General features: G+C 39.1%; 1 protein-coding gene across 2 annotated transcripts in view; it reads left to right on the top strand.

The window, feature by feature from the left end:
- The first annotated feature begins 3,341 nt into the window (after nt 1-3,341).
- LONRF2 (LON peptidase N-terminal domain and ring finger 2) overlaps nt 3,342-27,427 on the top strand; it is a 50,517-nt gene continuing 26,431 nt past the window's right edge. Inside the window, exons 1-7 of one of the 2 annotated variants that reach the window (XM_002811696.5) lie at nt 3,342-4,397; nt 16,574-16,692; nt 22,720-22,842; nt 24,976-25,119; nt 25,836-26,037; nt 26,447-26,540; nt 26,816-26,930. In XM_002811696.5, the coding sequence (XP_002811742.3) occupies nt 3,719-4,397; nt 16,574-16,692; nt 22,720-22,842; nt 24,976-25,119; nt 25,836-26,037; nt 26,447-26,540; nt 26,816-26,930 (1,476 nt within the window). In that variant the 5' untranslated portion in view covers nt 3,342-3,718. Of the gene's footprint in view, nt 4,398-13,579; nt 13,759-16,573; nt 16,693-22,719; nt 22,843-24,975; nt 25,120-25,835; nt 26,038-26,446; nt 26,541-26,815; nt 26,931-27,427 lie in introns of those variants that run through there. The other variant, XM_054547822.2, reaches the window with a different exon arrangement.

The following is a 27,427-nucleotide window of genomic DNA, read 5'->3' as shown; positions in this document are numbered from 1 at the left end:
ATAGTTTTCAATTGTGTAGATAAATCATAATTTATTCATTCACCCATTGAAAGACATTTGAATTATTTCTAGCTTGGGGCTGTTACAAATAAAGCTGCTATGAAGGTTCATGTAGAAGTGTTTGAATGGACATATGCTTTTATTTCTTTTGGATGAATACCTAGAAGTGGAATGGGTGGTTAATATGATAAGTATACAGTTAACATTTTAAGAAACTGCCAAACTGTAGTCCAAAGTGGCTGCGCCATGGTACACTCCCACTGACAGTGTGTGAGAGTTCTGAATACGCCCTGTATTTGCCAGCACTCAGCGTGGTCAACCTTTTTAATCACAGACATTCTACTAGGTGCGCAGTACTAACTGCTTGGGGTTTCATTTGCATTTCCCCAGTGGCTCATAATGCTGAGCATCTTATTTGCCATCAATATGTCTTCTGTAATGAAATGACTGTTCAAATCTTCCACTCACTTTTTAATCCAGTTCTGTATTTTCTTATTGGGTTCTTGGAGTTCTTTATATATTTTTGGTTCGTACTTTATCAGCTATGTGATCTGCAAATATTTTCTCCTAGCGTGCAGCATGTCTTAGCAGTGTCTTTAAAACAGCAGAAGTCCTCAATTTGATCCAATTTATTGGTTTATCAGTGCCCTAGAAGGAATACTTTTAAATTGGGATTTGTTTTATGGCTCTAAGATGTTCTATATCGGTAAATGTCCCATGTGCACTTGAAAATAATGTGTATTCTGCTATTGTTGGGTGGAGTGTTCTATAAACATCAATCAGATTGAGTTGGTTTGTAGAACTGCTCAAGTCTTCTATAGCCTTACTGATTTTCAGTATACTTGTATTAATTGTTGACAGAGGGGTGTTTTATTTTTAAGTTCTGGGGTACACGTGCAGGATGTGAAGGTTTGTTACATAGGTAAACGTGTGCCATGGTGGTTTACTGCACCTATCAAACCATCACCTGGGTTTTAAGCCCCACATGAATTAGCTATTTTTCTTCATGTTCTCCCTCCCTCGATCCCACCCCCGACAGGCCCCAGTGTGTGTTGTTCCCCTCCCTGTGTCCATGTGTTCTCATTGTTCAGTTCCCACTTATAAGTGAGAACATGCAGCATCTGGTTTTCTGTTCCTGTGTTAGTTTGCTGAGGATAACGGCTTCCAGCTCCATCCATGTCCTTACAAAGGACATGATCTTGTTCTTTTTTATGGTGAAAAAGCGATATTTAAATATCCAACTATAATTATTAATTTACCTATTTCACCTTACAGTTCTATCAGTTTTTGCTTCAAATATTTTAAAGCTCTGTTACTGGGAACATGCATGGTTAGGACCATTATGTCCTCTTGACCAACTAACACTTTCATCATTATGAAATGGCCGTCCTTTCTCCTAGCAATGTTCTTGGCTATGTAATAGACTTTGTCAGCTATCAATAAGTCACTCTAGATTTATTTTGCTTAGAGTTAACTAGAACATCTTTTTCCAACCTTTTACCTTTACCTTATTTGTATTTTCATATTGTATTTTCATATTTAAAAGTTCTTTTTTGGTAGGCAGCATATATCTAGGTCTTCCTTTTGACAATCTTTGCCTTTTAATTATGGTATTTAGACAATATTTAATGAACATTAACCGATATAGTTGGGTTTAAACCTGCCATCTTGCTATTTGTTCTCTATTTGTTTTATCTAATTGTTTCCTTCCTCTCTTTTTATGCCTTCTTTTGGATTAATAGAGTTTTTTTTTGTTTTTTTTTTAACAATTTCATTTCATCTCTATAGGCTTTTAAACTATAGCTCTTTGTGTTATTTAGGAGGTTGCTTTAGGGTTTAGAGCACACATCCTTAGCTCATTACAGTCTTTCTTAAGGTGACATTATACCATTTCACATATAGCATTAGAACCTTACAACAGTACCCTGCCATTTCTCCTCTACCTGCCTTTGTTATTTTTGTGATACATTTTATTTCTACATGTTATAAACCTCACAACACACTAACATTTTTGCTTTAAACACTTCTTGCTCTCAGCAGGCATACCTCCGGCAAGCTTCTTTCTGTTCTCTTGCTAGACATTTGTCTAAAATAAGAACAAATAGGATCTGAGATCATAAGGTTTCACAATCTTTACTGTATGGTCTGTGCTCTGAAGCTTTCCCCCATTGCTTCCTGATTGTTCGTTGTGAATTTGATGGATAAATCACCCTCAAATATAAGTGAATTGTTATTTTATAAAGAAAGCAGATAAAAATCCAAACAGTGATTGAAAAAGTGAATTCAAAATAATTCAGTAATGAAAAAAGAGACCCAAACAGTAGACTGTTATCAATTAAGTTAAGTAGACAGCTGGGGGAAATCCTTCATGGAAAAGGAGGGGGGTACTCTGCATTTGTTTATTGTAGAACTAGAGGGCTGGCCAAAAATTGCCTCTTTTTCCGTTTTAGGAACCGGTCTAAAATATTCTCTCACTTAATGAGGCATTTCTCCTTTCCCAAAGCCAGATGTGGTCGAGGTATTTTATATTTTCTTTAGCCAGCAGTTTTAGATGTAGAAAAACCTCTCCAATTTTTTTAAAAAATTTATTCTTGAAATATGAACAGTAGTATGAATTCTAGAATATCATAACGCATTTTATTGTATTCAAATACACTGGATAAAACAGATATTGTGACAACAGGAAGAAGGCAGCAGGCTATATAGGAGAAATATATAGGCTATATAGGAGAAATTCTGAACCCGGTTAATGCGCACAGAGGATTTTAATTTAATCCTTGCTTGTACACCAACGGAGCGTTTAACTCCCTCTCCCCAGCAACTTATGTCTGCAGTACTCCATGCTAGGGCACACTTTCTATTTCTATTCTAATTCTATTAATTAGAATTCTATTTCTAATTCTATTTCTGCTTCCTAATCAAGGGCACAATACAATTGTCCATCTCTCAAAACCCTCCTCCTCCTGGTATCTGGTTCTCTTGGCCCTCCACGTTCTCTGATAAAATGAGTTCTCAAAGGCCTCAGCCTAGAGTTAAGAGAAGCTCGCTGAGGCGGGGCCTCTGGGTGCCCACTTCAGCCTCCCCAGTCATTTAGGACAATTTCCTAAGTGGAAGCTAGAGATGCGTGATGCGTTTGGTGACTTTTCCTGGGTTCTCGCTTAAGCAGAGCCACAGGTTGTGTGGGCGGCCAGGCCTCCGGGGAAGAGCAGGTGCCGCGGGGCCGGCGCGCCAGCAGCCCGCGGCCAAGGCTACTTGCTCCCAGGGCCCCGGCACCTCTGCGGGGAGGCGGCGGGCAGAAGACGCGCGCGCAGTCGCGCAGGGGTCCCCAGGCGAGGGGGGGGAAGCATCGCAGGAGACGCGGACCTGGAGCGCGGTCACTGCGTTCCCGCAGCGACCTGGGTTACCTAAGCCCGCGGGACTGGGAGGCCGCTGCGCGTGGGCAGGGGCTCAGATTGCGCCCGCGGTGCCTGTCCCGGCCCCCGCCCCGGAACGGTTGCAGCCCTGCGGGGCTCGCCGCCCACACCGCGCTGAGGACGCTGCCCAAGCCAGGCGCCCGCCCCCGCCCGCGGTCTCAGCCGCTCGCAGCGCGCCGCCCCCAGACGCGCGTGGCTGCTGGCGAAGGCTGAGACCGCGCTCCCGCCGGCCAGTTCCCAGCAGCAGCGCATCCTCCCTGCTCCGCGCCTTCGCTCCGGACCCGCGTCGTCGCAGTCCCGCGGTGATGAGCCCCGAGCCGGTCCCGCCGCCGCCGCCGCCCCAGTGTCCTGGCTGCGACCGCGCGGAGCCGATCGCCCAGCGCTTAGAGGAGGGCGACGAGGCCTTCCGCGCGGGGGAGTACGAGATGGCAGCCGAGCTCTTTCGCTCCATGCTAGCCGGGCTAGCGCAGCCGGACCGCGGCCTGTGCCTGAGGCTGGGGGACGCGCTGGCCCGCGCCGGCCGCCTCCCCGAGGCCCTGGGCGCGTTCCGCGGCGCCGCGCGGCTCGGGGCGCTGCGGCCGGAGGAGATGGAAGAGCTGGCGGGCGGCCTGGTGCGCGCCGTGGGCCTGCGCGAGCGGCCGCTGTCCGCGGAGAACCCGGGCGGTGAGCCCGAGGCGCCGGGCGAGGGAGGGCAGGCCCCAGAGCCCCGCGCGCCCCGCGACCTGCTTGGCTGCCCGCGCTGCCGGCGGCTGCTGCATAAGCCGGTGACGCTGCCCTGCGGGCTCACAGTCTGCAAGCGCTGCGTGGAGCCGGGGCCCGCGCGGCCGCAGGCGCGGCGCGTGAACGTAGTGCTGAGCGGCCTGCTGGAGAAGTGCTTCCCGGCCGAGTGCCGGCTGCGCAGGCTGGCAGGCCAGGCGCGGAGCCTGCAGCGCCAGCAGCAGCCGGAGGCCGCGCTGCTCAGGTGCGACCAGGCCCTGGAGCTGGGTGAGTCGGCTGCGGGGCGGGTCCGCCTACCCTACACCTGTAGGGCCCAGCAGCGGGGTGGGGAGCTGGCTGGTGGGCCATACAGGCTTTGGGCCTTCGAGAGCTTTGTCCAGGCTTAGGGGTCAGTTTGCTTCCTAACGATGGGAAGGTGAAAGGTGGGGGCGGCCACACCCTGCAGCCAGCAGAGGCCACGTGCACCCCACTGGCTTTATCTTTTCCAGGATGCTGGTAAGTTTCCCGCGGCCCCCGGAGCAGCTCTGTAAGGTCCTGTCATTGCTTTTCGGCACCTTCTGCGCTGTTGAGGAGCGGGGAGAATGACGAAATATTTTTGCTCATCCTGAAGGAAAATGCACATAGCTGACCCACTACAGGCGCAGAAAGGGGTGCCTTGTGCTGGGGCAAGATTTGTTTTGGGTTTCAGCTAATATAGCCAGGAAGGAACCCCCTCCACTCTGCTGTAATCACGTCACACGCTCCGGCTGTAGCCTGCTCTCTGTCTCAGAGGCCATCATTAGATGTCATGGCGTATTTAACTTACTAGATAGTTACACTGACTAGTGTGTGTAGTTTTAAATTGTTCATTCAGTCATTCGCTTATTTATCTGAGGCCTAAGGCCAGCAACAGGCACTCTCCTGCCTTCACCCAACCACCACCTGTTAACACTATTTAGCTGAAAGGAAGACCAAACTTCTGTCATCATTTTGGCTTTGACATATGAGTATGCGCTCTATTGGCAGTTGTTTTGGGCAGTGTGAGGAGGACGGTTTGCTTTCTGGTTTCACTGGTTTTATAATAGGGCATATACGATTTAAAGCACTAGCCGAGAAGACTTGTTGAATCTCTTGTTACTAAAATAATCTTCTACCATGCTGTAGTCAGTGCGCATTTTATTTTAAACTTAGGATTAAGGTTTTCCCTTTTAGAAGGCACAAATTATAAAGTGACTAGCATTCAATTTTGTCTTGCAAAAAAAAATCCAAATATTGAACAAGTGCTCAATATCTGTATCTAAATTGGGATATTCTCTGCTGGAATAGAGCACTTAACTCAGCTTTTCTAACGAGTATTCTGTAGTTTTCGCAACCAACATATCCATACTTTAACAGGCGTATTTTTTAGTTTTCTACTAATTTAGGTATTGATGGTGTTAGAGCAGCACTATCCAATTAGAACTATTGTGTAAGCCACACATAATTTGGAATTTTCTTGTAGCTACATTAAAAGGGTGAAAAAAGCAGGTGGAATTTATTTTAGCAATTTTTAACCCTATGCATCCAAAATATTATTTCAACATGCCTTTCAATTTTAAAAAATAATTGAGATTTTGCTTTTTTAAACTAAGCCTTTGAAATTCATGATATATTTTGCATTTACTGCACTACCCAATTCCAACACCAAATTTTCATCGAAAATACTTCGTCTATATTTAGATGTTGGAGAAGATGTAGAAAAATGAAAACTGTGATATTTATATGCTGCTAATGGGACTGCAAATTATACCCCTGAAAAATATTTGGTAGTATCTACGGATGTTAAGCCTGTCCTTGGCCAAATAGTTTCAAAGAGGTATATGCATATGTGCCCCCAAAAGAATGTGCAAGTAGATACAAGAGTGTATGTCATTTGTTAGAGATACCCCAAAAGTGCATACAACCCAAATGTCCAGTAAGAGCAGAAGGGGTGAATATATGATTATGTTTTCATAGCATACTATACAGAAAGAAAATAAACCAACTACAGTTACAAACTACAATGTGGACAAATCTCACAAACATAATGTTAAGTGGAAGAAGCCAGACTCAAGCATTTTTACTATATGATCCTATTTATCTGTAAGTCCAAACAGACAAAATTATTGTAGGATGTTAGAAGTAAGGACAATGGTTACCTTGGGGGGATGAAAAGGGAATAGTGATTGTGAGGAAGTATGAGAGAGATCTGTGGGGTAGTGGTGATGTTCTGTTTCTTGATTTAGGGGATGGATACACAAGTGTGTTCACTTTGCAATAGTTCATTGCACTATATACTTATGTTTTTAGCTTTTCTGTGTATATATTAGACCTAATTTAAAAGTTTTTGAAATAGGCTATTTCAGTAAATTCATATGAGAACTTACATAGAATGTATTCATTTTTCTATTCAAAGATTAGCTTAAAATTTTATGAAAACATTTAATTTCAAAATAAATTAGCCGTTTTAAAGAGGTTTTGATATAGTTAAAAAAAAAGTTCACAGATGTTTGGAATCAGAAATACCTGTGTTTAGATCCAAGCTCTGACTTTTTTTTTTAAGACGGAGTCTTGCTCTGTCACCAGGCTGAATGAAGTGTAGTGGCGTGGCTCTACAACCTCCGACTCCCTGGTTCAAGCAGTTCTCCTGCCTCAGCCTCCCAAGTAGCTGGGATTACAGGCACGCACCACCACGCCCAGCTAACTTTTGTATTTTTAGTAGAGACAGGGTTTCACCATGTTGGCCAGGATGGTCTCAATCTCCTGACCTTGTGATCCGCTCGCCTCAGCCTCCCAAAGTGCTGGGATATCAGGCGTGAGCCACTGCGCTTGGCCTTTTCTTTTTTTTTTGAGACAAGGTCTCACTCTGTCACCCAGGCTGGACTGCAGTGACATGATCTCGGCTCACTGCAACCTCTGCCTCCTGGGTTCAGGGTGATTCTCGTGCCTCAGCCTCTCAGGTAACTGGGATTACAGGCATGCACCACCATGCCTCGTATTTTGTGTGTGTGTGTTTTAGTAGAGACGTGTTTCACTATGTTGTCCAGGCTGATCTCCAACTCCTGTACTCAGGTGATCTGCCCGCCTCAGCCTCCCAAAGTGCCGGGATTATAGGCATGAGCCACCACACCTGACGTCTGATACTTATTTATTATGGGACCTTAGCCAAGTGTGGTAGTCATTAGTGCTGGTCTATCTCTATACCTTCCCCAAACAAGGTAGGATTGTACTTCCCAGTCCACTTGTGATTAGGTGGAGCCATGTGACTACTTTTGGCCAATAAGTTATGAGTGGAATTTAAAATAACTAGTACGTATGTTGAAAGAGGTAAATAAATGTATGAAAATATAAAGCATTGAGAAGACAATTATCCATAAAAAGAACCAAGTGGGTACCCTGGAAATTCAAAATACAGCATCTGAGGTTGAGAATTAATTAGATTTGTTACAAACCAGATGGCACACATCAGAAGTCTGAATGAGAAAACTCAGAAGCAAGTTAACAGAAAATATCCAAACTGAATCACAGAAGAAGAATAAAAGAGAGCATGAGAGTTATGTGAGACACAGACAAAAGTTCCAACATCTGTGAAATTGGAATCCTGGAATAAGAGAGAGGGGAAGGGCAAGATAAATATTTAAAGAAAAAAGTAATTGAGCATTTTCCAAATCTGATGAGAAACTTTAAATCACTGAATCAGAAAGTTCGCTAAGCCCAACAGGGTGGACACAAGTGCACACACAAACATATACACAAAACCCATCCAAGTACATTATAGTCAAGTTCCTGAAAATCAAAGATAAAGAGAATTTAAATGCAGTTAGAGAAGACAGGACATATTTCCTTAGAAGGAATCATAGAAGACTGACAGTTGACTTTTAGACAAAATTACTGAAGCTAGAAGATAATGGAATAATGTCTTTAAAGTGCTGAAAGAAAAAAAAAACCTAGCTGGAATTCTTCACCCAGTTGAAAATATTTTTCAGAAATGAAGACAAAATCAAGGTGCTTTAAACCAAAGAAGTAACTCAAGCTAAAGGATTTTATTACCATCAGAATTGCATTTCATGATATACTGAGGGGAAGTCTTCAGGCTAAAGGAAAAGTATCCATATGGAAGCATGAAACTAATGCACAAGTAAAGAGTGCTAGAAGGTGTAACAATATGAGACAATATTGACTATTTCAAATAACAATAATAATGTGGTATTTGTAACATACACAAAAGTGAAAGATATGGCAACAGGACGAAGCCAGAATGGGTAAATACAGTTAAATTGTTGTATGGTTTGTACACTGTTTTGGAGGTAGTAACAGCACTAATTTAAAGTAGATTGCTAAATCAGGTTTGCATATTCTGTTGTCTTGGGTAACCACCAATAGGAAGGTAAAATTAAAAAGCTGTAGTGGAATAGTAAAGTAATACTTGATTAAGCCAAAAGAAAATGGGAGGGAAGAATAGAGAAGCAGAGAATAAGTGGGACAACTAGAAAAGAAATAGAAAAATGGGGATTTAATTTACATTAAATGTGAAGACCTAAATTTTCCATGTAAAAACTAAACGTTGGCAGATTAGGTTAAGTGAAGTATAACTACGTGCTGTTTACACACGAGGTAAACTTTAGGTGTAAGAACACAAAAAAAGGTTAAAATTAGTAGGATGGCAACAGACTGACAAAAAAAAAGCCTGATATGGCAAAGTGACTATCAGATAAAGTATTCTTTAAGGCAAGGAATATCAGAAGAAATAAAGACATTGATGATGAATGGGCCAGTTCAACAGAAAAAAAATGTGTAATAATATGCCTAAATTTTTATGCACCTAACAACAAGTGTACACACACACATACGGAGAGAACAAAAGGAGACAAAAGCAAAAGGGGAAATAATTGGAGATGTTGAACAAAACTTTTAGTAACTGATAAAGTAAGGATTGAAAAATAGGTAAGGATATAGATACAACATAGTTCAGCACTTTGATTTAATTAATATGTGTCACTACATACAACTACTGCAAAAACACAGCCATTTAGGCTCCCATGACCATAGGCAGAGCATTGGAGTTGGCCTGCGGTTGTGTTTGCCAACTCCTGGATTAGGCCATGAAAGAAGTCGTAATAAATATTAAAAGACTGAAATCAGACTGTATATGTTCTTTAAACACTGTGGACTTAAACTAAAATTAAATAGCAGATAAATAGAATATCTTCAAAATTTTGAAATTAAGCAATATATTTTTATATAATGATGGGTAAAATGAATCACAACATAAAGTAGAAAATTTTCTAATTATCTAATAATTATTAGAATTATTAGAATTTCTAATAATTGTTAGAAAATTTTCTTTTTTTTTTTTTTTTTTTTGAGACGGAGTCTCACTCTGTTGCCTAGGCTGGAGTGCAGTGGCACGATCTCAGCACACTGCAAGCTCTGCCTCCCAGGTTCACGTCATTCTCCTGCCTCAGCCTCCCCAGTAGCTGGGACTACAGGCACCTGCCACCACGCCTGGCTAATTTTTTGTATTTTTAGTAGAGACAGGGTTTCACTGTGTTAGCCAGGATGGTCTCGATCTCTGACCTCGTGATCCGCCCGCCTCTGCCTCCCAAAGTGCTGGGATTACAGATGTGAGCCACCGCACCCGGCCAGAAAATTTTCTAATTTGCCTGAATGATAATGAAAATACAAATATCAAACACTATGGGATGCAATGCAACAGTGCTTAGAGGGAAACTTACTGTTTTAAATGCCCATACTACAAAAGAACAGCTGATAGTCAGTGATCTTTAGGCTTCCATTTCAAGATGCTAGGAAAAGAAAAGCAAATAGAATCCAAAGAGAGTACAAAGAAGGAAATAAAGGAGCCAAAATCAGTAACAAGACAGGAAAAATACAGCCCAATGTTTCTTATTAATATAGTTGCAAAAAATCCTAAACAAAATATTAGCAAACTGAATCCATTGATATCCTTAAAGAATATCACATCAGTAGCAAGCAGGTTAAGTTTTGTTTAATCCTGGAAAATCAAGCAATGTAATTCAACATCTTTACAGAAAAAAGAAAAATGATACGATGCATCTCTCAGGAAACTATGAATAAAAAGGCACTTTCTTAATTTGTTAAAAGTCTACAAAAATGAGATAGCAGCTATCATAATTAATGATGAAATAATGTTTTCCCATTGAATGAGACGGTAACAATGTTTTATTCTCACTGCCACTCAGCATTTTACTGGAGATTCTAGATAGCTGTATATTAAGATTGGAAAAATAAAAGATAAAACAAAAAACTGTCATTATTTGTAGATGACCTGGCGTACATGGAAACTCCAGAAGAATGTGGGAACTATTAGAAATTATAAATGATTTATCCAGATTGCTGACTACAAGGTCAATATAGAGGTTATCAAAGATAACTATATACTTAGAAAAAACAAATAGGAAAAAAAATTTTAAACAATTTATGTAAACAAATCCTTGGAATAAATCCTGAAATATCTGAAAGATGTTTAATACCTCTACACTGAAAATTTCATTTCAATACACTGAAAACATGAAACATTTCTGAGAGAAATTAAAGCAGACTTAAATGGATGGATATATCATTTTTTTCATGGATTGCAAAACTCAGTATTGGCAAGATGTCAGTTCTCTGCTGATTGAATGTTAAATTCAGTGCAATCTCAGAGAAAATCCTAGCCAGTGTTTTTGGTGGAAATTGATGAATAGCCAAGGCAACAATGAAGAAAAACAACAAAGCTGGAGGATTTACACTGGCAGATACCAATACTTACTATAATGCTGCAGTAATTAGCACAGCATTGTATTGGCTTAAAAATAGACACATTGAAACTGACTCTCACATATACAGTCTCTCGATTTTCTACAAAGATGCTAATGGAATTCAATGGGGAAAAAAGAGTCAGTTGCTTTTTTATATGGAAAAAAATAAACCTGAATACCTATCTCACATCATATAACAAAATTACAATTAAGTATGTAGGAGTCATAGGAGACTGTTTTCAAGGACTTGGGATAGGCAATTGTCTCTTAAATAAGACGGAAAAAGCATAACCATAAAACTTCTGTTCCTCAGAGGCCCCCAAAAGAGTGAGAAGGGGATGAGTATTCAAATGTCTTACTGAGACCTCTAATGCAGAATAAATAATGCCTATGATTCAAAAAGAAAAAGCCGATCTGTCTAAACACAGTAAGTACTCACTTAACACCATTGATGGAAACAACTTTAGCTGAAACTACATAATAGGCAAAGAGTTAAACAGATGCTTTATAAAACTAGATCTCAAAGTGAGCAATTAACATCTAAAAGACTGCACAACATAATTAGTGCTCAAATGGAAATTAAAATGAAAATAAGTTAGTACATCCCCACCAGAGTAGCTGAAATGAAAAGAACTGGCAATACTTAGTTTTTATTTGCAGCAATTGGAACTCTTAAATTACTGGTGGAAGCATAAGTTTGTACGACAACTTAAGAAATGTGTTTGTTAGCACCTGCTAGAGCTAAACTCGTACAACCTCCGATGTGGCATTTCTCCTTTTGAGTATATACTAGATAAAAATGAATGCTTATGTCCATCAAAATATGTGTACAGGAATGTTCATTGCAGCTTTATTTATATATGCCAGAAACATTTGGGGAACAGTTCAATTGTTCATCACTAGTAGAATGAATAAATAAATCAAGTCATACAGTGTAATATTACACAGCAATTTTTAAATTTTATTTAAAGATTAATTTAAAAATATTACTGAGACATATAACAATAAGAATGAATCTCACAGAATGATAATTTAGTGAGAAGTCAGATACAAAAAAGTACGTTCCATTTATAAATATGCATTTATAGAAGTTAGAAAACAGGATAAAGTAATCCAAAGTGACAGAGGTGAGAATGGTGGTTACCTTTAGCAGGGGCACACTAAGTGGGATAGTGCACAAGGGAGCCTTCTTAGGCCCTGGGAATGATCTGCATGATGATGGCACGGGTACATACGTAAAGGTTGAAGATACACACCTAAGATTTGTGGACTTGACTCTGTAATTACAGTCTTCCATCAATTTGAATAAATAGGCTTTGAGGAGTATTGCCACTTACTCCTTCTTTTCATAGAGAACACTACCCAGTTTTTATTGCTTTATGTGTCTGTTTGTTTATTATTTATTTATTTGAAACTGGGTCTCACTCTGTCACCCAGACTGGAGTACAGTGGGACAGTCTTGGCTCACTGCAACCTCCACCTCCCAGGTTCAAGCGATTCTCATGCCTCAGCCTCCCAAGTAGCTGGAATTACAGGCACGTTCCACCACACCTGACTAATTTTTTTACTTTTAGTAGAGATGGGGTCTCGCCATATTGGCCAGGCTGGTCTCAAACTTCTGACCTTAAGTGATCCGCCCACCTCGGCCTGCCAAAGTGTTGGGATTACAGGTGTGAGCCACCACGCCTGGCTCATTTAACTTGTTTAAAATAACATGTAATCCTCCATTTTTCACCACTGCACACATTTGACAGATTTTATAGCAGTAACCCTAGCTCCTAGTACAACAGTGGCTCTGGGTTGCAGTTGGAAAACAGCCTTTGGTCGACCCTAAACACAAATGTGGTAGACATCTCTTCTTTTCCTCTCAAAGCCTGGGTCTTAGGCTGCCCTCTTATGACTTTTCCCCATAGAGGGGTTAATTGGTGAACCTACTGAAATTTTGTATCAATTCTTTGGAAAGTACATATGTACATTTTTCTTCCATATGTTTTCTCTACACAAAGACTTTTAATTTGCACTTCCTCTTCCACTTAGTTTTGAGGGATCCTTGGAGAATTCCTTTAGTTTTGTTAAGCCTAAGGTTTAATCCTTAGAAAATGTGTAAGCATTTATTTTATGTGTTTTAAAAGACTAAATTGTGAAGTGCTGTCCTCACAAATGTATCACCAAATGGTAGAAGTCAACAAAGAAAACAGTGATTCATTCAGTGTCGAAATGAGAAGTGATTGTTTCTTGGCCTTTTGGCTAAGATCAAGTGTAGATGGGAAGTGAATTTTATGAAATTTGGATTTCAGTTAAAGCACCCTTTAGAATGTGAGTAGAGACTTAAATGTATTCATTAGAAAAGAATGATTACAAATAAATGTAAATGAAATGTATTTTTAACACTAGAAGCTTTATCAAGATTAATTAAGCTAACACAAAGATAGTATAAGCAAAGGAATAATGAACAAGATATTAGTAAAACAGAAAAAAATTGAGTTAGTTAACAGGTGAGAAACTGATTCATTGCCAAGACCATGAAGGGACAAATATTTGATAAATGTGTTGAAGAAAAAGCAAGGCATAAATACCATAAGGAATAAAGAAGCATCATTGCGGATATAAAAAGATATTTATAAAAGATTTTAAAATTTATATAAAAAGGACAATTTTAAGGAAAATACAAATTATCAAACTTTATCCATGAAGAAGTAAAAGCCTATAAAAAAATTGAAGTGCTCCTCAGGGATTCTCTTCTGCTGAAAAGGCGTTAAGGTCAAGAAAGTCCTTACAGCTTTCAATGACTAATTTCCATCTTATTTCAGATCGTAGAAAAATGTGGGAAGATTTTCATCTCATTTAATAAGGTTAGTATAATCTTGACACCACAATCAGGTAAAGCTTGCACAAGAAAAAAAATGTATAGGCTAGTCTTACATATGTATATAGATGTCAAAATCCTAATTAAATTTCTTAGTATTTTGAGTCCAGCAGTGTAATAAGAGTTAAGACCAAGAAGAGCTTATACTAGGACCATAACGATAATTCAGTACTAGACAAATCTTTCAGAGTAATTCACCATAACAGGTTGAAGGAGATAACTATATGTAATCTCAGATGCTGAAAGCAGTCTATAAAATTCAACACCTACTTGTTAAAAAGTCCTTACAGAAAACTAGGAATAGGAGAGAAATTACCTAACTTGATAAATATTTTCTCTCAGAAACTTACAACAAACATATTTTATGTTAAAACATTAGACACATGCTTTTTAAATTCAAGAATAAGAGAAAATACTGTCACTATTATTGCAATATGAGAGTATGAGGAAATAGGAGTATAAATACTAGAATGAAAAAGAGTGAATTGTGCATGATATTCTTGTTTAAAATATTCAAGAGAATCCATTGGCAAATTGAACTAATAAGAAACTGTTTCCAAGTGGAAACAGGATATGAGATCTCCATTCTCACACAGGTTTGCAGCAGGCATAACCCAAGCCTAAAAAACTATACTTCTAGGAGCACATTTTTTTTTCCAAATTTTTTTTTTTTCCAAATCTCCTTTGGAAGATTTGGAAAAAAATCGGCATTATATTAAGTATCACATTTTTTTTCCCCAAATCTCCTTTGGATTTTTGGAAATCTCCAAAGGAGAATTTATATTTCAAAATGCATTTAACTGTGTGATTGAGGCATTTTCACCAATCTTTTAGTTGGAAATAATCTAATAACATGCTAAAAAGGCAGATACCATGAGGAGAATCTAATAGAATCCTATAATGTCTTCCCAGCAATTAAAATGCTCAATTTAAAATCATATGAATTAATGCCAGCATTTCACAGTTACTATGTGCATTTTCAAAGATGAAATACATAAAATCTCATGTTAGATCATAATTAACAGATGAATATTTTCAGTTGTTTTGGTGATAGGAAACACTAACTTGGAAACTTAAGAAAAATGTTATTCCCCAAATAAGAATTCCATTCTTCTCATTAGTTTATCTGTATTACAAAAAAGTACTTAAATTATTGTTACCATATTTTAAATTGCATCAATAAGAAATCTGTCAAAATTTGTTTTCCTTCTTGTTAAATAAGTATCTATATAATATCCTTCAGTTTGCCTCTTTGCCTGCAAAGCCTAAAATAGTTACTATCTGGCCTGTTACAGAAAAAAAGTTTCTGCCACCTGCTGATATGACCCGTTATCCATACCCAGCAATGTCTCTTTTAATAATTCAAATTGTATTGTTTAACTCTTGCTGTTTCTTTCCCCTTCTACTTTTTTCTTGTTATACCTTCTCTATATTACACATATGTGGTGATGACACATTTATAAGTAGTTACTTTTCACCATGTCTTGATGTAATATCTTTATGCGTAAGTTCTTTGGTGCATGCTTGCTCAGTTACCTACATAAACTAAAAGGAGGCTGGTAGCATTTGGAAAGGACCAAGTGGGTAGTTTGAAAAGAATCAACGTCAAGGTTTTGGAGGAAACTGAAAACGTACATTAGGTAGAGGGATGAGAACACATCTTAGGAGCTCAGAAAATTTGTGGTTGAACTAAAATGCATAGCTGTAGCCCACCTACAAGGATCGTAGGTGGGCAAAGGTAGAGTGAGCCAGGCCCCACAGTATGGAAAATGGCTGTGATGGTTCTGCTTTTCTGAGGTCTGGCTTCCTGCCTTTTCCGTGGGATCCTGCCAAGTCACTTCCTAGACTGCAAGTCAGTTCAAAGAGAGAGCCAGTCTTGGCTTCTGTGTAGCTGGACTTAAGTCTGTGGCAGCATGTGAGTCGTTATCAGGACCTCTGCTGTTGAGGAATGCAGAGAAAGGAGTTTTTTTTTTTTTCCTTTCTCTCCTTAAGAGAATATACCGTAGGTACAATTACGGGGACAATAAACATCTACCAAGTTGTGTAGAAAAACAAATTATGGGCCAGGCATGGTGGCTCACACCTGTAATCCCAGCACTTTGGGAGGCCAAGGCGGGTGGATCACCTGAGGTCAGGAGTTTGACACCAGCCTGGCCAACCTGGTGAAACCCCATCTCTACTAAAGATACAAAAATTAGCCAGGCATGGTGGCACATATCTGTAATCCCAGCTACTGGGGAGGCTGAGGCAGGAGAATTGCTTGAACCCAGGAGGCAGAGGTTGCAGTGAGCCGAGATCATGCCATTGCACTTCAGCCTGGGCGACAGAGCGAGACTCGATGTCTGAAAAAAAAAAGAAAAAAATTATGTTTTACTTTTCTGTTTCTTAAACATGAATTTCCTTGCATACTTTCATAAAAATTATTTTAAATCTCTTCTAAAAATACCTAGTTATAGCAGTAAGAGGATTCAGCAGTTGCTGAATTTATTATTGGAGATGATGTAGCTCGTGTGTGTGTAGGAATACTCAGTGGCAGTCTGTTTTTCTTGGTGCTTTTTCAAGTCTTGTTAATCTTCTTCCTGTTTGCCTGAGAGGAGCTGTCTAAAATATACTTATCAAATAACTGAACTCTAAATATGATTGGAGGGAGGAATTCTTTCTTATTTTGTTTTTATACTTATTTTGTATTGCTTTGTATTTATACATATGTATATATACACTTTAATATATGTAATGACATTAAGATTACTTGTTTTTAAATGCAGCCATTTTTATTGATTTGTATTCCTCCTGTCTTTCAGCTCCTGATGATAATTCATTATTGCTGCTGCGGGCAGAGTTATATTTGACCATGAAGAACTACGAGCAAGCACTCCAGGATGCCAGTGCAGCTTGTCAGAATGAACCTCTCTTGATTAAGGTATTTGTATTTGTTAGCTTTGGAGATAATCAATGTGAAGTTTATATGATTTTCTTAAAAATAAAAATAAGATTATTGTGATCAGGTACCTATAGACAAAGTATGTTTCCCTCACATTACTGTAGCCTATGTTTAGCAATCCACCTCACACTAAAGCAACCTAATTTAAAAGACTAAATCTCCAACTGGATTTAGCTGAGAAACACTAATTTTGATTACACTTAATAGATATTTAGCTGAATAATGTGCTCTCTACATTGAAAAAATATGTAATCATCAAATTTTATGAAGTTGTAAGTGAAGAAAAAATATTTAAAATTACAATGTAAACAGGAAAATCACATAATGATCATGATTAGCTGTTGGGTCCTAATATGCATATGAACAAATCAATGCTATTGGTGAAAGAGTTAACATTTTGTGTACATTTTACACTAATTTTAGTCTCTGTGTTTTGATTGGAAAGGTTTACTATTTCTCTCACGACAGAAAACGAACTTTGCGGATCTAATAATGATAGCTTAAGTTGTACTTAAAGAAGTTTAAGAAGCCAAAGAATAAAAGCCTTTTCATGAATCTTTGAATTTTAAAGTTTTAAAAAACTTGAAATTAACAGCGATAGCGTGCTCTTTTAGTTGGTTAATAATTAAAAATATTTACTCTGCTATATTACTTTATATCAACTTTGTTTTAGAAACATTAAAGAGACATTAAGCCAGGTTAGTAGACAAGCACCGGGAAGCCTGCCCTTTTCCCTTCCATCTTTTTTTTCTTGAGATGGAGTGTCCCTCTGTCCCCTAGGCTAGGCAATTCTCCTGCCTCAGCCTCCCACGTAGCTGGGACTACAGGTGCATGCCACCACACCTGGCTAATTTTTTGTATTTTTTAGTAGAGACAGGGTTTCACTGTGTTAGCCAGGATGGTCTTATCTCCTGACCTTGTGATCTGCCTGCCTCGGCCTCCCAAAGTGCTGGGATTACAGGCTTGAGCCACTGTGCCCGGCCTCCCTCCCATCTTGTAAAACAAATGCTTTCAGGTTAGCCTGAGTGTCAAGTTCAGCCTAGGGATGAGCCCAAGGATGGAAGCAGGTGTTTGTTGGACTAAGCTCAGAAATCTATTTTGTTGCTTGTTTGCATCCCTAAAAAAAAAGTTTAGACTCCAATTTCAAATGCACTTTCTCCTATGCCTTCATCCATTCTTCTTTAAAATTATGTTTTTAATTGACAAAAATTTATATAATTTATCAGGTGCAATATGTTGATTTGAAACATGTATACAATGAGAAATGGCAAAATCAAGTTAATTAACATATGCATTACCTCACGTACCATTTTTGTGGTGAGAACACTTAAAATCTATTCTCTTAGCAGTTTTCAAGAATACAATACATTGTTATCAACCATAGTCAACATATGGTATTGTAGTAGCTCTCTTGGACTTATTTCTCCTGTTTAACTGAAATTCTGTATCTTTTGACTGACGTCTCCCCAATTCCTCTCCCCTGCCACTCTTCCTCTGAGTTAATTTCTATCAGTAATGATCAAGCCTTAATTATTATGAATTATAACTATTATTTCTGACTGACAGCAGCCCTGCATTGCCCTCTGAAGCTAGATTCCTCTCCGTAGTATTCTTTGAGCTAAAAACTTGACAGTCTGTCTCTGACAAAAGATAGACTTAATTCCTACAGAGGTTCATGGCTAATTATAACTTTTCAAGGGAGGCAGCAAATGAATATTTAGTGTTTGAGATGGTATGAGATGGTGGTCGTATCTGCAGGGTTTACTGCAAATCTGTGGATCTCAATTCTTGACAGATGCCCAGTGAAGAGCAGCTTCAGCCAAAACGTAGTCTAATAAATAAGTTTAGGCCGGGTGCGGTGGCTCATACCTGTAATCCCAGCACTTTAGGAGGCCAAGACAGGCGGATCACGAGGTCAGGAGATGGAGACCATCCTGGCTAACACAGTGAAACCCCGTCTCTACTAAAAATAGAAAAAATTAGCCGGGCATGGTGGCGGGCGCCTGTAGTCCCAGCTACTCGGGAAGCTGAGGCAGGAGAATGGCGTCAACCTGGGAGGCGGAGCTTGCAGTGAGTGGAGATCTCACCACTGCACTCCAGCCTGGCCAATAGAGCAAGACTCTGTCTCAAAAAAAAAAAAAAAAGTAAGTTTAAGATGGTAAAAGATATATTCTAAGTTTATTATTATAACTAAGGATTGGGGAAGAAGTGCTATTGGAGGGTAAGGTAAGGGGATGGGAAGTAAGTTCACTGAGGCGAAGACTAAGGTGGCCGAGTGTGATCAAGCTGAGATGGAAGCTGTTTTAGAATCAAGCACTTTGAAAAGCACTTCTAGATTCTGGGGGGAGGTGGGTTACAGCAGTGTGTCTTACTCAAGCAAAACTGCCCTTTCAAGCATCCAGGCATGGCTAATTCATCATGGCTAATGATTCAAAGCTTTTGGAGCAACTGGAGATAATCCATTGCCAGCAAAACATTTACCCATTTGCAGAAATAGATATAGGCACATGATTAGTTTGATCTTACCCAAACAGCGAACTTGTAAGACTTAAAATTACTTAAAAGCCAGTTAATTCAGTTAATAAACATTTATTGATACACTGTGGTATGAAAAATGCAAATCTTGATTGAGATTCTGTGCACATGTATGAAAACTTGAAACTTTACGTGGAGTTCTTTGTGCATGTAAGACAGTATTATTTTCTCAGAACTTTTGATAATCGAAGCAGGTTTAGACACTACTGAAACATGAAAGTTGGGGACTTTTATAAGGCCTGAAAGGGGCCCTAGCAACTTTGTATTCTTAATTTTGTACTTTTCCTGACCAGGTGCGGTGGCTCACACCTGTAATCCCAGCACTTTGGGAGGCTGAGGCAGAAGGATCACTTGAGGTCAGGAGTTCAAGACCAGCCTGGCCAACATGGTGAAACCCTGCCTCTACTAAAAATACACACACACACACACAAAATAGCCGGGAAAAAATTAGCCAGGCATGGTGGTGCACAGCTATAATCCCAGCTACTCTGGAGGCTGAGGCAGGAGAATCACTTGAACCTGGGAGGTGGAGGTTGCAGTGAGCTGAGATGGCGCCACTTCACTCCAGCCTGGGTGACAGAGCGAGACTCCATCTCAAAAAATAATAATAATAACAATTTTGTACTTTTCCTTAAACAGACTTTCCAAGTTATGTAAGATTCAGGCTCAACAAAAGCTGAATCTCTTGTGATTCCGCTTTTATGAAAGGAGAATAAGAAAATTAGTAAAACTTCACATTTATTATCAATGTAAAGTCCCATAGATGAATCACTGATTGTCTGAAGTGTATTTGAGACTTCAGGGAGCTCAGGGATGAAACTGATGATTTGTTGTCTAAAATACTCATCATGTCTTTTGAAATGGCTGCTCTTCCAGAGAGCTGCAAGGTAAGCGATGTGGTGAATAGACAGTTAGCAAACATGAGGAGAGATGTTGGTGCTAGAGGTGGAACCTGGGCACCATCAGCACAGTCATGGTATTTCAAACAATGGAGAGAGAAGTGCAGTAAGATAGGACCTGAAAATAGACCTTACATTTACCCATTAGTGGCTGCCAATGTTCTGGAGAATTTTTATACAGAAATAATTAAAATGACAGTAACAGGGGTAGTGGTTTACTTCTGGTAACAGTGAGGGAGTGAAGTGGTCATGTGAATCCAGAGGGGGAAACAGTTATAAAAACTGGATTAAAAAAAATAAAAACACTATAAAGCATCCAAAAACAGAAGCTGGAGGAGAGTTTCTAAAAAACCTGCACATGAAAAGGAAAAGAATTGTGTGTGGGTTTTTTGTTTGTTTGTTTTTTGTTTTGTCTTTTTGGTCCCTGAGTTCTATCTGTCTCCACAGCTGCAGCTGCAAAAAAACAGTACTGGGACAAACACTCAGCATCACCACCTAAAAGTACCAGGAGTTCAGAGTTCTAACAGAAGAGCTGGAAATTAGGGGAATCCCTAAAAGCAGAGCAATCCCAGAATGGATGATTCTCAGCTGTGGCCAAATCCTGGCTTATTACCAAATTTCATAGGCATCAGGGAGAACCACAAGGCTTAAAAAGGAGCCATGGAGGCTGGGTACAGTGGCTCACGCCTATAATCCCAGCACTTTGGGAGGCCAAGGCGGGCAGATCACAAGGTCAGGAGTTTGAGACTAGCCTGGCCAATATGGTGAAACCCCATTTCAACTAAAAAAAAAAAAAAAATTTAGCCAGGCATGGTGGTGGGCGCCTGTATTCCCAGCTACTCAGGAGGCTGAGGCCAGAGAATCACTTGAACCTGGGAGGCGGGGGTTCCAATGAGCCGTGATTGTACCACTGCACTCCGGCCTGGACAAGTGAGCAAGACTCTGTCTCAAAAAAAAAAAAAAAAAAAAGGTCAATTAAAATTGTCTCTGAGTGGGCCCAGATATTATATTTTCCACAAAGAGACTTTGAAAAAGCTATTATGCATAAGTTCAAAGAGTTAAATTGCATGCAAAGAATTGAAGGAAAATATGGTACCTTTGACTTAAGAGCAATCTCAGCAGGGAGATGGAAACTATGAAAAATGGAAATTCTGGCTGGGTGTCATGGTTCATGCATGTATGCCTAATGCTTTGGGAGGCTGAGGCAGGAGGATCACTTGAGGCCAGGAGTTCAAGACCAGTCTGGGAAATATCGCAAGACCCCATGTCTACAAAAAAATTAAAAAATTAGCCAGGCAGGGTGGCATGTGCCTGTAGTCTGAGCTACTCAGGAGGCTGAGGCAGATTGTTTGAACCCAGGAGTTAAGGGTCACAGTGAGATGAGATCATGCCATTGCGTTCTAGCCTGGGCAACAGAGTGAGACCCAGTCTCTAAAAAAGAAAAAAAAAAAAAAGGAAATTCTAGAGATAAAAATTATCAATGCGGAAATTTAAAATTTCCAGGTAGGCTTAATAACACATTATACATGGCAAAATACTCAGTGAAATTGAAGATAGATCTATAGAAAGAGAAATTATTCAATGCAAAAAACAGAAAAAAGTTTAAAGAAAAATGAAAAGAATCTTGGAAACTTGTGGGACAATATGAAGTGGTACAATATATGTGCAATTGGAATCTCAGAAGAAGACAGAAAATGTTTACCAAGAAAAAAAAGAAGAAATAATGGGTAAAAAGTTTCCAAATTTAATGGGAAACATTAATTTCAGATCTGAGAAGGTTATTAACTCAAGTTATAAGCAATGATAAACTCAAATCGTAATCAAATGGCTAGGCTATAAATCAAAGATAAAAGGAAAGTCTTGAAAGCAATAAAGAAAAATGACATGAAATGAGAATGAGAAAAATGACATACGGGGAAATAATATTTATGGTTGTCATCTCATCTGAAACTGTGGAAGCTGGTTGACATTGGAACAACATATTCCAAGTGCTAAGAGGAAGTCTTTCAACTATATGTAAACCAGTAAAAAAAGAAACAAAAATAGTATTTTTACAGATTTGAGAAAATACTGCATTCATAAGATGAAAAGAAAATGCCATGGGAAATTACTGATCCGTATTGTATTTTGTTTACTTTTATTGTGGCACTTAGTATATTATGATTTGTATTGTAATTGTTTTTAGTCATGTCTATCTTAGCTCATGAGACTGTAAACTCCTGGAAGGCAGGAAGATGGTAATGACCTGTAATTGCTGAATGAATTTAAAGCGGATAGCCAGTTTTCTCTTAGCACGTCCCTTAGAACTCCTTTGTGCAGAACATTTCAGGTATGGTAGCTCCTGACTGTAGATTCTGACTGTAGATTGTATTTATGAGCTATTGAAGTTTGCTGAGTTTCCAGGGTAGAGAAAGACAGTAGCGACAGAGTCATCCTTTGGTGGGTTTTGTTTATTCTACATAATGTGAAATTTAAACAAATTGTTCTAATAAATTTGTTCAGGGAAGTTTGTATTCAAGTATATAATCATGCTGGGTTTTAAAAATGTACACTTTGTCTTTGGTAAATCTAGGGACATCAAGTAAAAGCTCAGGCTCTTTCTGGATTGGGAAGAAGTAAGGAAGTGTTAAAGGAATTTCTCTACTGCCTTGCTCTAAATCCTGAATGTAACTCTGTGAAGAAAGAAGCACAGAAGGTATGAGTTCTGTTAGAGGACTTTCTCTTTCAGGTCTTATTTATAGCCTTCATGTCCATGCTGAGTAACCCTTGCGTGTGAAGTAAACAAGAAATATAATTCTGAATGTTCGTGATGATGCGATAAAAAACACATGGCAATAATTATCAGGTTCATACATTGGATAACTTCTAGGTAAACATTATATTTTGTCCCTGGGTAAAGCAGAGTGTTTCATGAGACAGCGTAAACATGCCTCGATTCTGTTGACATAAAGACACACGTTAGGCAAGGTTATTTTTGTTTGTGTAGAAGCTTTATAAAAGACATTGTGATATATGTGAAATATATCAATTCGTCTCTATAGGGTGACCTGTAATTTTCAGCAAAGCTTCACCAGCATAGTGCAGAAATACCTGCTCTTTTACCCATCATCCGGTCACACTGAATGTGGAAATCTGTCCTGTTAAAAAGCTTATACGATAGTTACCTGATATTTACTTAGCATTTCCAATGACCAGCGTTTTTATGTGTTTATGTTTGTGCTTCCCTGTTTTAACACTGTTTATTGTCAACTTCTACCATGTATTTACCCTGTAATTTTTACTTACCTGTCTAGTTCTGTTTTCTGGAGCAACAGAAAATGAATCAGTTCTTCCTTGTACAATTCAAACCATGTTAGATGTTTGAGAACAGCTATTATCTTTGCCTTAATGTCACCCTGTGAGCCAAACATTCTTTTCTTACAGAGTGGTGTTTCTAAGATTTCCTCTTCTGGATGCATTCTAATGTACCCTGTATTTTAGCATCTACAGTTGACAGCCACAGCTGATGAAATTTTACCTTCACTTGTGTTCACATTAGGGGCATGTTTATTTTTAAATACCTTGTTCATCTTTTTTAAAAATAAGAACTTTATAGCAATGTTGTTTTTTATCTTCTCTTGTGCAGTTGATTGGCGTTAGTCCTGTTCAGTTGTCCTGACAGTTGTTCAATTGACCAGTGTCACTCATTGGTTTTTGGCCATCATTTCAACTTGTCAAAATAATATTGCATCTTCAGCCTGCTATTCAGCTGTCCCTGCTTGCTTTGTCGTATACAGAAACTTCCTAAGAATCTTAAAACATATCTCAACTGATTCTCATAACACTTTTCTGAGAAAGTCAGCCCAAGATCAAAGAGATGAAGCACATTTACCAAGGTTCCTGGACCAGGTTTTAGGTCTTCTGGGTTGTTGTCTACCTGGAGCTTTTTCAGACATGGTGTTTTCCCCTGGACATTCTATGGCTGATAGATATCTTGTATCACAGATGGTACCGAAAACAATGTTAGCCTGTTCACATGGAATGTGGCTCCATCTCCAGCAGCTCTGCTGAGGCTACTCAGAGCTGGGGCTGAGGACATTGATGTCCCTGCTGAGGGTGGTGGTGCGCATTGCTACAGGGCCATGGATTCTAGCGCATCCACCTTGAACCATGAGGAACAGTGGAGAGTGGGGGGAGTCTTTGTTTAGGTTTCAGTCACTCCTTTCTGCTTTCCTCAAGCCTTGGATGCAGCTGAAGCCATGAGGTTTGACAGGACCATTTCAGTGTCTGCTAGCATTGGGTGTCAGCTAGAATGCCTAACTGGCCATTGCTGTCCACCCTTCCCCTGCCCCCACCAATGACACTCCCTGGTTCTTGAACCACAATTATGGCCTTTCCCTCTCTCTTCCTTTAAAGTTCTTTACGAAGTGGGTCTTCCGGTTCTCATAAATAAAGCAGTTCTGTATAGTGACCTCAGCCCTGTGGGTGATCACAGCTTAGATTTAATCCAAGGCCCCCAGCAACCTTTACACTCCCTTTCTCTCTTGTCTGTGTGGCTATTAGGGGAGATTTTATGTAGTGTGTAAGGACCAGGTAGAAGGAAGTGGTAATGCTATCATTTTGTCATTGGGAAGTGTAAGATGGAAAGGGATTGGAAGCTAAAATAACTTAAAGCATTGACTCTGGTTTCAAAAATGTTTGGATTTTAAAAGGTTGGCAGTTAAAATTATTCTTTTCAACATTTTAGGCTTATTTGGCCTCTTAGTTTCCTCTGAATCTATAAGACGTACTATATTTTTACAAAAGTGTTTTAAAATATATATTTTTTCTTTTCTTGGCAATTTTATAGGTAATGTGTGAAGTGCTGTTTTCAGCTGCAGAAAATGTGCATGAAAATTTAACATCTTCCATCCAAAGCAGATTAAAGGCTCAGGGTCACAGCCACATGGATGCCCAGGCTCTGCTGGAAGAAGGTGATGCAGGGAGCTCGGAGGTATGACGTGCATGCGTTTGTCAGGATTCTCTTGATTAAGCTTTATGTAATTGCTTCACTTTAAACAGTTTACAGATTATTCACACATTATGGCATTATGTTAGTTAGACATATTTCTCAAGACCAGTTATAGCTCCTCAACCTGGGAGTTGGAACTTTTACATGAAGTCTCTGGAAGTAATGAAATGATTAAAGATTGAAAGAAGCTTTAGAACACCACCAAATCACCCCAAACGGTAGGAGACTTGAAGTTATTTTGGCTTGGAGAAAATAAAGCAAAGGGACAAGTTAACGGGGGCAGCACACCAACATGGCACATGTATACATATGTAACAAACCTGCACATTGTACACATGTACCCTAGAACTTAAAGCATAATAAAAAAAAAAGAAAATAAAGCAAAGGGATGATTTGAAAATGATATATGATTTTATATGTGTATGTCTGTGTGTGTGTGTGTAGATAGACAGACAGACAGATTGCATATGAAGATAACTTTTCACTTGCCCTGGCTCAGGAAGAAATTATCCTGTATTTTACTGTGAAAAGAATAAAGCTCATCTTATAAATTAATAGATGAAACCAATTATGAAGGAAGAGTGTATGCCCCCCACCTTTTTTTTTCCAAAGATTTCTAGTACGGGCTACTGCATTCTTTTTCTCTTATGCTATGATTTCTTTGATACTCAGGATTCCTTTTTTTCCCACTTAACCAGAATTCATCTGAGAAATCTGGTATGCTTGGAAATACCAATTCTTCAGTTTTGTATTTTATACTGGGTCTACACTTTGAAGAGGATAAAAAGGCGTTAGAAAGCATCCTTCCAACAGCACCCAGCGCTGGCTTAAAGAGACAGTTTCCGGATGATGTGGAGGATGCACCTGACCTGAATGCCCCTGGAAAAATTCCCAAGAAAGGTCAGTGAACTGTTTTCATTAGGCAGTTCTGTGACTCCAAAGTGATAGAATGTTAACTGGTATTCAATATATTTTTTAAAATTTTACACCGTTTAATATTAGTAATGAAATTAGTAATGAAATGATTATATCAGCTCTAAGATTATAGAGCATTTTAGATGTTTTATACTGCAAAGACTTCATAGTCAAAAATAGCAGAGAAAATTTAGCTATAATTTAAAATTTTATTCATGCTTACCATCCAGATAAATTATTGCTATATGCTATTAACTGGGCAGGAACTATTTCTGCCCAATGTGATTTATTACATTGATACAACACATTTGGTCCAGAGAAAATACATTTCTTGCATGCTGTTGTTCAGGTGCTTAGGTGTTAATTACAGCGTTTTAAATTTTTTCACATTCAGATCTCTCACCTCAAAGGAGCCCAAACTCTGAGACAGAAGAAAGTCAGGGGCTCTCGCTTGATGTAACTGACTTTGAGTGTGCCCTCTGCATGAGGTAGGATGGTACAGAATCCATGCAACTCTTTTAAAACTTCAGCCTTTCTGAAATGTATACCAAAGTGTAATGGGCTTTTTATTATCAGGGAAACTATGGAGAGCTTAGTAATAATTGATTTATTTTCCAAAGATTTAATAAGATATAAAATGAAAGTGCATGCAAGTGATTTCTAGAACAGAAAAGGGATTGCATAAGGAATCCTTCAAAAACCAGTCCGTGATTTGAAAGTCTGTCCTGGACATTTCTGGCTGAAAACAGATATTTTCTTCCAGATTGCTCTTTGAACCTGTTACTACGCCCTGTGGACACACATTTTGCCTAAAATGCCTTGAGCGCTGCCTTGACCACGCCCCACACTGTCCTTTGTGCAAAGACAAACTTTCGGAAGTAAGTACATTTTAGGAAATGACGGGACAGCTCCTCCTCTCATCCCTTGGAGGACGCTTATTCCGTCTCGCGTTGCTTCCCCCACCCAGTTGTTAAAGAAAGTGAGATTTCTCCAATCAAAGATAGGTCTTTTCTCATCTCTTTGATTAATCAAGAAATACACAAGGAAGATTTACACACAGAAATTCCTAAGTGTTAAGGACATTTTTAGGTAGAAATTTTAGTTGAGATAGATTGAAAATAGCTAACATTATGAACCGTTACATTACGTTCATTGTAAATGGTTGAGACATTGTCATGGTGCACTTAATGTGCTTCAGGAATTCTCTTTTTCATCTTGAGAGTTTTTCGTAGGATTGAAGACTTGATCATTTCTGACCACTGGTGAGTCCCTTTAGGGCTTTTACAGTTGTCAGTTATTATTGTCTTTGGTCTGAAATCAAAACCAGTAAAATTCAGGTTCCATGGGGAAGCTATATAATGATATTTAGTCCCAA

The sequence above is a fragment of the Pongo abelii genome, chromosome 12, assembly GCF_028885655.2.
Source record: "Pongo abelii isolate AG06213 chromosome 12, NHGRI_mPonAbe1-v2.0_pri, whole genome shotgun sequence".
In the NCBI taxonomy this organism is placed as follows: Eukaryota; Metazoa; Chordata; class Mammalia; order Primates; family Hominidae; genus Pongo; species Pongo abelii.
The sequence above is the reverse complement of the archived record's forward strand: the minus strand, read 5'-3'. Positions and strand labels throughout refer to the sequence as shown.